At 45.8% G+C, this 14,280-nt stretch overlaps 1 protein-coding gene across 1 annotated transcript; it reads right to left on the reverse strand.

Moving 5' to 3' along the window:
- Nucleotides 1–251: 251 nt before the first annotated feature.
- Nucleotides 252–9,156, reverse strand: LOC123344985 (killer cell lectin-like receptor subfamily B member 1B allele C). The gene is made up of 5 exons (XM_044981491.1): nucleotides 9,065–9,156; nucleotides 5,211–5,309; nucleotides 4,728–4,811; nucleotides 853–1,007; nucleotides 252–368 (listed from the first exon to the last, which is right to left on the reverse strand). The coding sequence occupies exons 1-5, from the start codon at nucleotides 9,141–9,143 to the stop codon at nucleotides 252–254; spliced, it is 534 nt and encodes a 177-aa protein (XP_044837426.1). The 5' UTR covers nucleotides 9,144–9,156.
- Between the last annotated feature and the right edge of the window lie 5,124 nt (nucleotides 9,157–14,280).

Here is a 14,280-nt window from a genome sequence, read left to right on the forward strand (position 1 = left end):
AGTTATAAGAAAACCACAGAAAGCCAAATTACACGTGAAAGCAAAGCCCTTAAGGGAAATAAATTTCCCACTGACATACATCATGGCTTTCAATTCCTAGTAGGCTACTAGGGGATGCCATATCACCTGCTGTACATTTTAAATCAAAATATGGATTGAGGTGACTAACTTTCAGCACTCAAGTTGGAAAGTAACAGACTAAGATTTTCTGCCAGAGTTATAAAATAAACACGTTAAAGGTCAAAGAGCACTCACAGTGTTTGATTGACTAGGGAGCCATCCACCCACATCCAGTTCCTCTCAGGGGATGTAACGTTAAGTCCAATCCAGATATGATTTACAGCTTTTGTAACATTCCGTATGAAATCCTGTGAAGTGTAAAGCAGAGGGACTGGGTAAAATCACTAACACAGGCTAGAATTCCCTGTGTGCACCTGCACAGCTACACCCTGCTTCTTGCTTCAGGGGCTCTGCCCACAATGCCTCGGGGGGAAATCTGCAGCCCTGCTCTGGGGACCTGAGCCAGACAGCGAATGCAGCATCTGCCCCTGGGAAAATGGAATCTCAGTGTAGGACTGAGAGGTTCACACTGTAGTTATAAGAAAAATCCATTTGCTATTGAATTGTGAACAAGTTCTTTTCTGCTTAAAAAAGTATAAGAATTTTTTAGGCAAAAATAATTAAGATGTGGAGCCACGGTAGGAACTGCATTGTTTATTATTTTTCCCCTTTCTGCTCCCAGCTGAGCCTCCTTCCAACGTTTTCTTTCTGTACTTATTGCTGACACAAGTCCTTGTATTCTACTATAGACCCATTTCTCCAGCTGAAGGTTCAGCATCATATTTTCTTTACCATCTCGTCCTGGTCCTGGATCACAAGCATTTGAGACCTCTTCACTGTACAGTCGTCAAAGCTCTTCTTCCAGTATTTAACTTCTTTAGAGACCCAATAGCACTTCCTTCTATGCAACAACCAATCCCTGGGGCAGAGTTTGCACTCGGAGCCCTCTAGAGGGGGAAAGGGAAAGAGGGTGTCAGGAATGGCTTTGAAGGTTTTAAGTAAAATCATGTGTGGAGCTTTCACAGACAGTATCCCAACCAGGGTGTCTCTTTGGATTGTGTTCATTGAGGAAAGGCTCAGTTCTTAGCAAGACACACTTTAGGGCAGGATTAAGGTCTTTTGCAGAGCTCGGGTGAGTCAGGGAGTGAGCTGTGTTATCAGGTGTTTTTAGTATGTTCATCACTGCAGTACATGAACAGCCCCTGGAGGACTGGACCAGCAGGGAATAACACAGGCCAGGTGTCACCAGCCTCCTTGCTAGCTACTCACCAGACTGCTGTGAGGGGAATCCAAGCCTCTGGGTCCCTAGATCCCCAGGTGTTTAAATCTCTGGGACCTGAACCAAGTCCATTCTGTATCCCAATCTTGGGATCCCAAGACATGCTCTCAGGGCACAGACCTATCTGGCCCCCACTTCAGTTACAGTTGAACTCTCTCTGGAAGTTCGTTGTAGTGTTATGAAGCATTTAATACACAGACACTTTGCTCAGAGTCTAACACAGTTAATTGCTCTTTTACTTAATTACAGAAAACACAAGAGAGAACAGGTCATACAGAACACAGCTGATCTCAAAGCACTTTTCCTCTTTAATGGGTTTAGCCACATGACACTCCGGGAGGCAGAGCAGTGTCGTTATCCCTGTTTTACAGATGGGGAACTGAGGCACAGAGAGGTTAAGCGAGTTCCCCAAAGTCACATGGGACGTGTGTGACACTGCAGGGAAATGAACCCGATCTCCCAAGTCCTAGGCTTGTGCCCTAACTACTGGACCATCCTTCCTCGCTAATAATAGCACAAACCTCGACAGCTTGAGCTAGAGACGCTGGTTCTCCAGGTGGGAGCTGTAACAGACCCACGTTCCCTGTGGGCCAGCCAAAGAGGGGAACGTGTAACACACACTGAGTGCGGGGGTTACATATGCACAATATTAAACTGAAGCTGCCCAGAATAATAGTTGCCAGCTCTGCTGTATTTCTTCCAGAATATTTAACGGTACAAGGAGGGAGTCCGGAGTTTCTCCTGGAGAATAATGGCACATAAGGGTATCAGGAACACCCATACAACTGAGGGCAACGTGCAGACATATATGTTTACTCATGCACAGTCTGGATGGCTGCATTCAATGCCTTCAGAACTCAGAAAAAAGAAAAAGTTGTTTGATGTTAGAGCAGTGTCCTCGGAGTCTAGAACCCTGGATTGTTATCCCGTCTCTAACGCTGGCCCACGGCAAGACCTTTTGTGAATTACTCACTCTGTAATGTCAGAGAGAGAGAGAGAACTCCCCTAATTTACAGGGGGTTGTGAGGCTCAATCCATTGTCAGATGCCTTAAGGTCTTTTGAAGGCAGGTCCTTTGTGTTAAATATTAATACAAATAACACACTTGTGCCTGTATACTGTAACTCAGTAATTTCTTTCATTAACAGAAGAAAGCCTAATTCCTCACTGAGAACTGTATACAGGAATGTTCTGAGGCCTATGTCCTCATCTCACTTCCTGCTGGTGAGTTTAGGGGTAGCATTCTTTGGCAGGTAAGGCATTTCCAGATTGTGCAGTTCACCTCTTATTAACTCAGTTGCTATTTTTCTAACTTGTTCCTGGACCCTCAGCTGCTATTGCTCCAAAGAGAAGAGAGTCGATTGATATGTTAAAACCTAGCGCTGGGATTTGGATTTAATCAGATCTTAACAAGTTTAACAGGATCATAAGTGAGTATGTGGATGGGGAGACCTCCAAGGAAGACCATGAGTGCTAGGTGTTAAATGACGTAGATAACTAATGCAGCTGGGATACACACTCTGACATCGATCCACCGGTGGTCGATTTAGCGGGTCTAGTGAAGACCTGCCAAATCAACAGCAGATCGCTCTCCAGTCGACCCCTGTACTCTACCCGTGATGAGAAGAGTAAGGTAAGTCGACGGGAGAGTTTCTCCCATTGATCCCCCATGGTGTAGACCTTGCAGTAACTCGACCTAAGGTACGTTGACTTGAGCTACGTTATTCACGTAGCTGGAGTTGCGTAGCGTAGGTCGACGTACGTGGTAGTGTAGATGTAGCCGCAGAAGGAAAAGCAGCACCTCGTAAGTTAGAATTAAACCTAATGCCAAAACCTACCACTAGTTGGTGCTATGCTACTGGCAATTCCTTCCTTCATGTGAGAAATAAAACTGAAGTCTGCTTGTGATCATAAAAATCCTATGGCCTCTTTTGAATACCGGAGTTCTAAACAGCTTGTGTAACAAATTTTGCCCCTCCTAAAATCTCCCTGAATTTCTCTAATGGTACCCAGGACACTCCAGTTCCTGTTCCATTTCTCTAATGGCACCCAGGAACTCCCTGAACATGTGATTCTGGCTCTTCCTCCACTTCCAGCTGCTAAATTTTATTAAAACATTTAAAAACACCTGAAATACTTTCCTAATATGCAACAATTGTAGTTGTCCAGGGAAATTATGATATGGGAATGTCCTTCACTTCTTAGCTATTGTGCACAGTTGCTGTGCACTGCTAAACAAATACTAAGTTTCACCCCAAATAGGGTGACGACGTTCCGGTTTACAACCAAAACACTCGGTCAGAAAGCGATCCTGGTGTCTCCGATCAGCACTGCTGACAGGGGCCGTTGACTGTCTGGTTGGTGGTGCTGCACAGCAGGGCTGGTAGGCTCCCTGCTAGCCTCCACACCACGCGGCTTCCAGGAAGAAGCCGGCATGTCCCACCTCATCCGGCTCCTATGAGTGGAGGCAGCCAGGGGGCTCCGCACGCTGCCCCCACTCCAAGTGTTGCCCCCGCAACTCCCATTGGCCAGGAACTGTGTCCAATGGGACCTGTAGGGGCAGCACCTGCGAATGGGGCAGCGCACAGAACCGCCTGGTCATGCTACTGTGTAGGAGCCAGAGGGGGGATGTGCCACTGCTTCCGAGAGCTGCTTGAGGTAAGCACCAGCCAGGGCCTGCACCCCTGAGCCCCCCCAGCCCCAGCCCTGAGCCCCCTCCCACTCTCTGAACCCATCGATCCCAGCCCGGAGCACCCTCCTACACCCCAAACACCTCATCCCTGCCCCACCCCAGAGCCTGCACCCCCAGCCAGAGCCCTCACTCCCTCTCGCAGCTCAGTGCCCTGAACCAGCCCAGTGAAAATGAGTGAGTGAGTGAGGGTGGGGAGAGTGAGCGACGTGGGGGAGTGTAGTAAGTGGGGGCGGAGCCTCAGAGAAGGGGTGGGGCATGGGTGGGGGGCTCGGAAGAAGGGCAGGGAAGGGGGTGGGGCAAGGGTGTTTGGTTTTGTGCAAATAGAAAGCTGGCCACCCTAACGCCAAAGGCAGTTGCATTTTTGTAGTGGGTGGAGAGATTCTTGTATCTGCGGCATAATCTGTCAAGTACTTTGGGATCCCAGGTGCTGTGAGAAATATTTATTACACTTCAAGTTGATTGCGCTGTACTTACTGGGAATTACTCTATCTGGCCACTAGATGTCGCTGCTTCTGCTCAGCACCCAGTGGAAATGATAACAAGAGAACTAAAGACAGAGAGGATCATGGGGGTGTGGCACATCTCTGCTATACAGAAAACAAAGAGCATTTTGACTGGCCAATTTGCTTTTAAGTCGCAGCGAATTCTTCCGGTGGGTATGAAATCGGAGAAAGGAGCTCAATGAGAGTGAGGTTACCTGTTGCGTTGCTGAGTGATGAAACACAAAGCGTTTGTTTCAATTGAGATCGGAAATCGTCCAGGCAGGATCCTTTGGTTACTACTTCAGGATTAGGGGGAAAAAAGGTAGAGGGTATTAAATCCATTAAGAGGAACAGAGGAAATCTCCTTCATTCCACTTTTCCCTGCACGTTTAATGACTGAAGCTGTTTTAGTCCAATCACACACACATCTTATATACCAAGCTCTTAACTGTATCTACTTAATGTGAAGTTTTGACGTGCATGGTCCAGTGTGTCATGTATTTCATTCACAAATAAACTGAATCAGAAATGAGGGCTCAGTGGGATTGTGAAGTAACAGGTGAATTCAAGGTGCACATTTAGTCTGTGAGCTCCTTGGCTAAGGGATTGTCTTACTGTACCTGTATAGAACCAAGTGAAATGGAGGCCCTGGGAGATATAGTAATAATAACAATAATATAAGGCCTGGAACGACTCACCCCAGACACCCAGCACAATCACAACTCCCGCCAGGATGACATTCCCAGCCCATCCAACTCCCAGAGCGATCCGATGCCAGTGCGGGCACTGAGGGAGACCTGCAAGAGTCAATATTTAGTGAAAGTCCTTTAGCATCCAGTGTGAGGAATAAGAAACATGGCAACTTGTTCTCCTTTGAGCCTGTGCAGCAGTATTTTCAGAGGTTATAGAAGGTTGCTTTTGAAAAAAAAAAAATTATTCTTTGGTTCACAATTCCTCCATAATGGCTGGGCCTATAAACTCCAGATTTGTTGTGGTTTTTCTATACCAAAACCAGAATAGATGTCTCTGCTCACAGGTTCTTGTAGCTTGGGTATTGGGCTCTGATGCAGAAGACAACTTGCCTCAGACGTTCAGCTCTGTGTGTGTGTTCTCTGTGTTCTCCCTGTGTGCTGCCCCAGCTCTGTGCAGACAGCCCAGCAGACCTAGAGTGAACCACCCAATGACCACAAGATCCGTTAAGGCATAAAGGTACCAGGCCAGATTTATTGTCAACAAAGCACGGTAATAGCACCTGGCAGACTCTATGAGGATACTAAGACATGTATGCCCATGACAATGAATGCAGCTCAGTCAGCGGCGGGAGTTTCCATTCCCACCTCGGCTGGACAAAGATACTTCCTCTGAGATGCATCTTTATACCCTGATACAAACAAGGTAATACTGCCCCTTTGACACAGCTAGTTACTGCCCCCTGACGTGGCTAGTTATCACCCCTCACCTTGCACATGTTGGTTCAATCAAAACATCTCTCTTACGTACTGTCATCCTGACCTTACCTTTTAGGAGAGGTCAGTGTATTCCTGTTACCCTTGGGGAATGTTTTTGTACCATCCTTGATATTGGGATGTTCTGGTACCACTTGATATCGGGATGTGTTTGCGTGAGTACTCTGTGCCTAGCATTTTCTAGGAATGTGTATTTCTGCAATATCAGTCCTGTTCTTCCCAGATTCTGTGAGCAGGTCCTGCCTTATACCAGGCCTCTGATACAAGGGCTTATGTCTCAGGCTCTCTTCCTACTACAACAGGGATTTCAAAGACAGCACTTTTCTCTTAAAAACAAAGTTATTTACTTAGTTAAGAGAAAAACACAGCAACAGGATGATTTACAAACATAGCTACATATCTTATCTGCAAAAATAACAGGGTTACTTGTGGCACCTTAGAGACTAACAAATGTATTTGAGCATAAGCTTTCGTGGGCTACAGCCCACTTCATCGGATGCATGCAGTGGAAAATACAGTAGGAAGATCTATATATACACAGAGAACATGAAACAATGGGTGTTACCATACACACTATAGGGAGAGTGATCAGTTAAGGTGAGCTATTACCAGCAGGAGAGAAAAAAAACTTTTTGTAGTGGTAATCAAAATGGCTCATTTCCAGCAGCTGACAAGAAAGTGTGAGGAACAGTGGCGGGGGTGCGGGGGGGGGGGAATAAACATGGGGAAACAGTTTTACTTTGTGTAATGACCCAGCCACTCCCAGTCTTTATTCAAGCCTAATTTAATGATGTCCAATTTGCAAATCAATTCCAATTCAGCAGTCTCTCATTGGAGTCTGTTTTTGAAGTTTTTTTGTTGTAATATTGCGACTTTTAGGTCTGTATTTGAGTGACCAGGGATCATGGCGTTAATACTATTAACTTGATAGAAGAAAGTTGTTCAGAAGTTATGAGTGGGGGAAAAAATTGGTGGAAACAATTTCCAAAAAGTGAAAAACTGTCCCCCTCTCTTCTTTCTTATCACTAAAAAAATAAAATGATTGTTGAATTTACTTCAAACTTTCTGAAGAACATTCTCATCTAGCCTCAGACTAACACATTTCAGGCTAAAATAAACCATTTTGTTTGTTTTTTTTAGAAATTTAGAAGCAGTGGAATTCTAGATCAGGCTTATACTGTAAACCGTCTTTCAGTTTGACTTATTATTTGAGGTTACTACCATGTTTCCACAGAAAGTTAGTTTTCATTTCAAGTTTAGGGACTAAAACCAATGGGACTATTCTGAGTCGCAAGCTCTCTGCTCAGTAATGTTTGCAGAGTAGTTGTGACATTGGAAATAGTAAGTTTCAAATTATTTACACAGTCAATTCTCAACATAGCATAATTTTCACTAAGAAACTGAACAATTTGAGGGGCAAATTCAGCTATCGGTTACATTGATGTAAGCTGGGAGTAACTCCAGGGACTTCTAATGTTACTCAAGAACAGAATCTGGCTCTTAAAATATTTTTCAAGAGAAGACTATCCAGTGAAAGTAACGTCTGAAGGGCATTGATATAGTTTTATAAAAGCTTACATCTTGACAGATAGATAAGAAGGGTCTTATGCTAAAACAATAAATGTCATGAAAATATAAACCATTAATACAACTCTAAAGGGGTACTTTGTTAAGAATCATTTTCAGGCCCTGTACAATAATTTAATTATATTCATGTGGGTGTGTAAAAAGAAAATACAGTTCATGTGTAAGTTCAAAATAATTACTTTAAAATACCAATAAAGAGAACATGATAAAGCCAGATTGATACAAAAAATAAACACTGTGAAATAGCATTATGTGTAGTACAGCAGTGTTATATATAGAGTGTGTAAGTAGCTTGATAACATGTTTGGGATATTTACTTAGCAAATTAAATAACAATGCAGTGAAAATATGAAGGCTCTGATCAACAGTTTAATATAGTTAATCATTTAGCCCAATTATCCTGCTGTACTTACAGAAAACACACTCTGAAGATATTAAATAACTAACTGACCTTTATCTTTAGCATAGTTCTCCAAAATATCAGTTTTAAAGTTTTTAATTTTCAAATGTTTTAAAAAATGTATACTATGATTTGCATGTTACAGCATTAAATTAAACCACACAAATCTCCCCTCATCCTCACTACCCTGCCCCTCTCTGTTGATCTCCCCTAACTCCCAACTCATTACAGTGCAGCTGACTTGCATTCCAGTGGCTCCTCCATGACCATGCTCAGAAATGGAAACATCATTCCTGTCCTTGGAAACCTCCTGTGACTTTCTGTCCATTTCAGAACCCAGTACAAAAAGTCCCTGGTTGCCTTCATCATCCGCAATGGCCAGGTTTTCATTCACTTCTTCCTCCTCTTCAGCCCCATTTCCTGAGAGAACAGACCCCTGCCTCTCTAGCTGCCTGTACACAATACCTAGGAGAACCCTTCTCTACCTGCTGCCCAGCCTCTGGTTGTGCCTCCAGGACCTTCTGGCTCCAGAGCTATTTTCAGATCCCATCTCTTCTCCCCAATCTATGTTAAACTTCTGCAATAAAACAACGAAATCCTCCTGCTCCTTGAGTCTCTCTGATTCCCTGTGTTCAGTCATTCTTCCCCAGACTCATCCAGTGCATGACCCTTTACGTACTATAGCGAGCAAGTCAACGTTTTAGCTTAAATGCTTTGCTTGGATCCCTCAAATGTGTATGAAAGGTGTGCAACGTAAGACTGTATTGCCCTGCACTTCAATTTGTGTGTATAGAGACTGTCACTGGCTATGAAGTTTTCTGTGACATGTATGGACAAAATTGAAATAAAATATCCTGTATTGCATTAGAGAGATTCCCTTACCAGTTCTGACAGTGACAAAGGACTTCACATTAGCCAAGTCCAGCCACTCATATGGTACATAAAACACAGACCTGCTCTTTATTTCTTCTGAATCTCTCTCCCCTCTCTCTAATTTATCTGTGCTGCACTTGAAGGAAAGAAAAAACACTTGAAAAATAGGAGCCCCCTCAAAGATAGAGGGTATTAGATATAAAATCAATAAGTTAAATCCACTTACTGAGGTGCTGGGATGGATGTGGTGGTCCTGAAGAGGCTCCAGCAAAGTTTAAATCAGCATAAACTATATTTCCAGCCATGACAGAGCAGAGGAAGGTGTGAACGTACAGAAGAGAGACTGTGTCTCAGAGCAGCCTCATAGGTACGTCTTAGCAGGATGACAGACACATCCAAAATCAGGAAGTGTTGTCTTTCAGATATTTGACTTCCTTTCCCTGGTAACATACCAGAAAAATCCTTGCAATATAGGTAATTTGTGAGTAGGTCTCAGATTGCAAATCAAAAATAAGTTTAATTACATGGGCAATTCCTGAACTTTCCATAGGCGAAAACTATCTTTACATATACTGTCCCTCCAGCTCTCCCAGCTCTTGTTCAGTATTAGCACTCTTTGTGAGACAACTGGGTAGTTGTGATTCTATGGCCGAGTGCCCCATTCGAGGGAAGGACTGCTTCTTCCATGGTAGAACTCAACTCTGCAAGATGCGCTGAGCAAGCTTAATTCTCTCTGAAATCAATGGGAGGTGAGGGCAAGCCACCCCTCCCAGGATTGGGCCCTGTATCTAAAAAGGGAGTCGTGGTTCTATACTTGTGCCTACCTTAAGATGGTCATGTTCCCACAGTCTCACAAGTTGAAGTTGTGGTGCATGGACCTTGTGCTGTCCCTCTGCACAGAGATGAATTTCACCCACAATGACCTAACTAGTGGGAAGAACACCTGGAAGGAATCAGGTAGGGGGCTAGTGGATTGGCCAATAGACTGAGCAGGAGACCTAGGATCTAATCCCAACTGTGCCATTGGCTTGTGCGACCTGGGCAGTGGTGCAGGTAGAATTCATTTCTTACTGGTACGCTGCACTCATGGGAGGGGCACAAAGAGGGGGCAGCATCTTAAGAGGGGACACGTGACCTCCCCACGTGATCCCCCCCATGTCACTCCACCCCGCCCCCATCCGGGGGCCCCCACGCTCTCCCCGTGCCCTCCACATCCATCCCACGTTACCTAGGGGGAACTCTGTCCTCCTCCCACTGAGCCGGAGACTTCTGAACCGCTGGGCTCTCTGGAACCGCAACGGTGAAAGGAGCAGAACTTGGGGCCACTGGGCGGCCCCATGCTGGCAGCTCCTCCGGAGCGGCTGTACCACCTCCAGCCCCACCCCATAAAATCCATATTTAAACTTTTACACCATTTTTAATATTTAAAAACAAAATTTAGCAATCATTGCTTCTGACTGCATGCTTTCCCCAGTACGTCCCGGGTCTCTGCCCCAACGGCCATTATTAAACATGTGACTTTTAAAATGTTTCATCCTGGAAGTGGGGGGTGGAGGGTGAGCAGTGGACAGGAGGCATAAAGGTGAAGTGGGCATGAGGCTGGTAGAAATAAATTAAATATTTAAACTAATTTAATTTACAATTACATGTGAACTTTTGAAAATAGGGGATAGATTTTTCTGGAGGAATTGTTGCGTGTTATTGACTAACAGGAAATAAATTTACCCTGAGTATTTCCAGGGACAATGAAGCTGGGACTCATGTCATCTATCTCTGCACCCTTAGACTGATGTGCATACTAGGAGATTGTACCAATATATGCTCCCCCCCCTCCCCATGCTTCTCAAGCAGATGAAAGCAGAGAAAAAGGATTTTGTTTGTTTGTTCCTTTAGATGTATTTTCTACAATGGTATTTGTAAGTTTGCTGTACTACCCTACTGAAAGGTACTGACCACAGACACTTCAGCAACAAAGTAACCAAATCCTGTCCAACCAGTGACTGGCTATGTGTTGTTGTTTTTTTTCCCCCTGTGTGGTACGAAAACATCATTGATCTGGTGGCGTCAAAGTGACAGAAAATGTGTTCTTTCCGATGTGTCTTGTGAACACACCTTAGTCTTCATCTTTTTCCACAAACAGAACCGTTTTGAAACATGACAAACATCTTTTTAGAACTAAAGCAACCGAAATATCTGACAGTAGGTGCAAAAATAGGAAGCCTTCATGAGACTGATGTATATTTTTTCTAATTCTGAGTAAGTATGATTCTCGCATAAATGATGGAGAACAGGCTAGTTATTTTGCTAGCTACCATTTAACACAGCTTCACTAACATGGGATGCCAGGCCTGATGACGAAGGCTACTGCTCTTTCAGTGCTGGCACTTTGCATATTGTTTTGTAGACGGCGTGTAACAATTTGGAATCAGTAGAAAGGCTTCTGTAGGAAGAGTGAGTTTGAGACTCCCAACTATTGATGGGAGATGGGCTCCAAATCCTTTGGGTGACCTGCTTTGGATTTAAGTTCTCCTTCCAAAACCTTTTCATGGTGGAGCAAGGGCTTAAAGTCTGCAGCTCAGCCCGTTCTATGGAAAGCACCAGGTAAGATACTTGTAAATACCACAGCAGCGTATTCATAGTGCCATTCAGGCAAGTGCTTCTGTGACTGACTAGAAAGATGCCTCAAGGTCCAGGCAAGGCGCACTGGTGCAGGGGATTTTCTTTTGAAAGAAAACACTCAGAAAGTTTAGGCCGCAATTCTACAAAGCACTTAAGTGTTACTTGAGGCACATGCTTCAGTCTTATAGACTTAAGTACACACTTAGTTTCGAACATGTGTAAGGGAACTGTTGGCCCCTTACTAAAACTGTGTGTGCGTGTGTGTGTGTGTGTTGGGGAAGGGGTGGTTGACTAGCTCCCAGTACCAAAAGGAGAAGGGTCAATGGGAAATCAGGACCCTGAGACTGACAGTCCCAGAAGTAATGGGGAGAGGCCACTGCTCCAAGTCAGTTTGATTGACAGGGCGGGCAGGCTAATCAGGGAGTCAGGAGGCTGGGTTGGTCCCGTCCTCCGTGTGAGCCGGGATTGCCCGGTCAGACAGAGTGGGGCCGAGCTAAGGAGAAAGCAGGGGCCCGAGCTGAGCTGGGGAGCAGAGCTGTGCGACATCGAGTGGGGCCAGAGAAGCCGCCCAGGAAGCAGGTCAGAGCTGGGAGCAGAGTCACAGAAGCAGCCCAGGGAGCAGACCTGTGCTGGGAGCAGAGCTGCAGCCACCAGAGCCAGAGGAGCAGCCCAGGGAGCTGGAGGCAGCGCAGCAGCAGCCGTGCTGAGGCAGAGTGGAGCAGGAGCTGAGGCACAGTGGAGGAGCTGGAGCTGGAGCAGTCTGGAGCCAGGTGTGGTGAGCAGTTGGGGAGAGCGAGGACGACCCTGGGCAGTGAGCCCATCGCAGGGAGAAGCCCCCAGTGTTAGACCTGCAACAGAGGTTTTAAACATTTTCCATATTTTACTTGGAACATAAAATTGGTTTTGCCCAAAAAGTTCTAATAGTCCTTGAGCTTAAGTCCTTGCTTCGATTGCTAACTTGCAGTGCATGCATTTGTGTTAAACATGCATCATTTATACCAGGCCTTAATACCTTATAACTTATATATAAATAACAGTGTATATTGATATATAGATATATATATCCCAACACCAACCAAGAGGCTCCGCAGGCCAGACTTGGAGGGGGATCGTAACCCCGACGGAGCTGGGGTGACACTGGGAAGAAGGGTCCTACCACCTAGAGCCTGAGGGCGTGTGGCCACTGCCCTGCAGCAAGTGTCCAACCTGCAGCATCCCTGCAGCACAGCCAGGGCCTGAGCAGGGGCCTGGGACTTGTGAGGAACAGACTGAACTTCCCTTACATCCCAGAGGCGCTGGCTGTGACGTCCCCATGCCACAGAGCGGGGTGATGTGTTTTCCTTTCACCTTTCTCATTTTTTCCATATTTTTTAATTGATTGCTGTTTAATGAATTCTATTTGCTTTGAAATGTATGTAATGATCAGTGGGTCAGGGAAGCACCCAGTGTAGAGAGAGCACCCTGGAGCGGGGACATCCTAGCCCCTGCCCTCCTGATTGAGAACCACTGATCTAAGAGGAAAAGGGTTTCATTCCCATTACTTCCTCATTCCGACAGCCAACGGTGGGTCTCAGACCGATCCTAGACCTGTGTCAACTAAACTGTTATCTCAAGAACTTAAAGTTCCACAGGGTCTCCTTGATTTCCATCATTCCCTCGCTGGATCCAGGGGATTGGTAGCTGCCCTTGATCTAAAGGATACGTATTTCCACATATCGATTTTCCAAGGCCACAAAAGGTTCCTCTGATTTGTTGTGAACCAAGCTCATTACCAGTTTGCGGTTCTCCCATTTGGCCTCTCGGCCACCCCACAGGTCTTCACCAAATGTTTGGCAATAGTGGCATCTTTCCTCTGGAGAAATGGAGTTCACAAATTCCCATACCTCAATGACTGGCTAATCAGAAGCCAGTCCAGAGCTGAGGTGGAATCGATATCCATCTTATCCTATCAGCCTTCCAGGTGTTAGGCCTACTAATAAACTATCAGAAATCCACCCTTATGCCTGTACAAAGAATAGAGTTCATTGGGGCAGTTCTCGACTCCTTACGGGGAAGGCCGTACTTCCGGAGGATCGTTTTCACTCAATCTTGACCCTGATAAATTCCCTATAGGCACATCCAGCCACAACAGTCTGGACATTTCTGGGCCACATGGCATCATGCACATACATGGTACAACATGCAAGGCTACACCTCAGACCTCTCCAGGCATGGCTGTGCATGGTATATTGACCTTTGTGCCATTGTCTGGCCTTGGTATTCATCATCCCAACTCAAATCCTCAATTCACTGACATGGTTGAACCAACACATGGTCTGTGCAGGAGAGTATCCTTTTTGTGGCCACAACCATTGATATCTCTGGTCTCTGATGCATGGCAGTGGGTTGGGGATGGGGAGTCAACCTAGGGTGCCATTTGTCATTCCAGTAAACAGGCCAGAGTTTCTAAATATCCTGGCATCATGGACCTTTCCAGACCACCCCACATTAATATTGGAGACCTTTTCACAGTGTTCAACCAAGCCTTGCAGCACCATCAGAGGTGAAAGTAAGCCGGTCCGGTCTGGTACGGCGTACCAGCAAGAGCCAGTCCACCGTGCTGGACCGCACTGGCTTCAGTGGAGGGGATTGAAAGGGCTCTGGCCTGCTCGCAGCTGCGGGCAGCCCAGAACCCTTTGAATCCCGGCCGTGGCTCCGACAGCCGGGCTGGGGCCAGGATTTAAAGGGCTCGGGGCTCCCCTCAGCGGCAGGAGCTCTGGGCCCTTTAAATCCCTGCCCCAGCCCTGCAAAGCTCGGGATTCCCCCCAGCTGCCGGAGCCCCGT

This window comes from Mauremys mutica, chromosome 12, assembly GCF_020497125.1.
Source record: "Mauremys mutica isolate MM-2020 ecotype Southern chromosome 12, ASM2049712v1, whole genome shotgun sequence".
Classification (NCBI taxonomy): Eukaryota; Metazoa; Chordata; order Testudines; family Geoemydidae; genus Mauremys; species Mauremys mutica.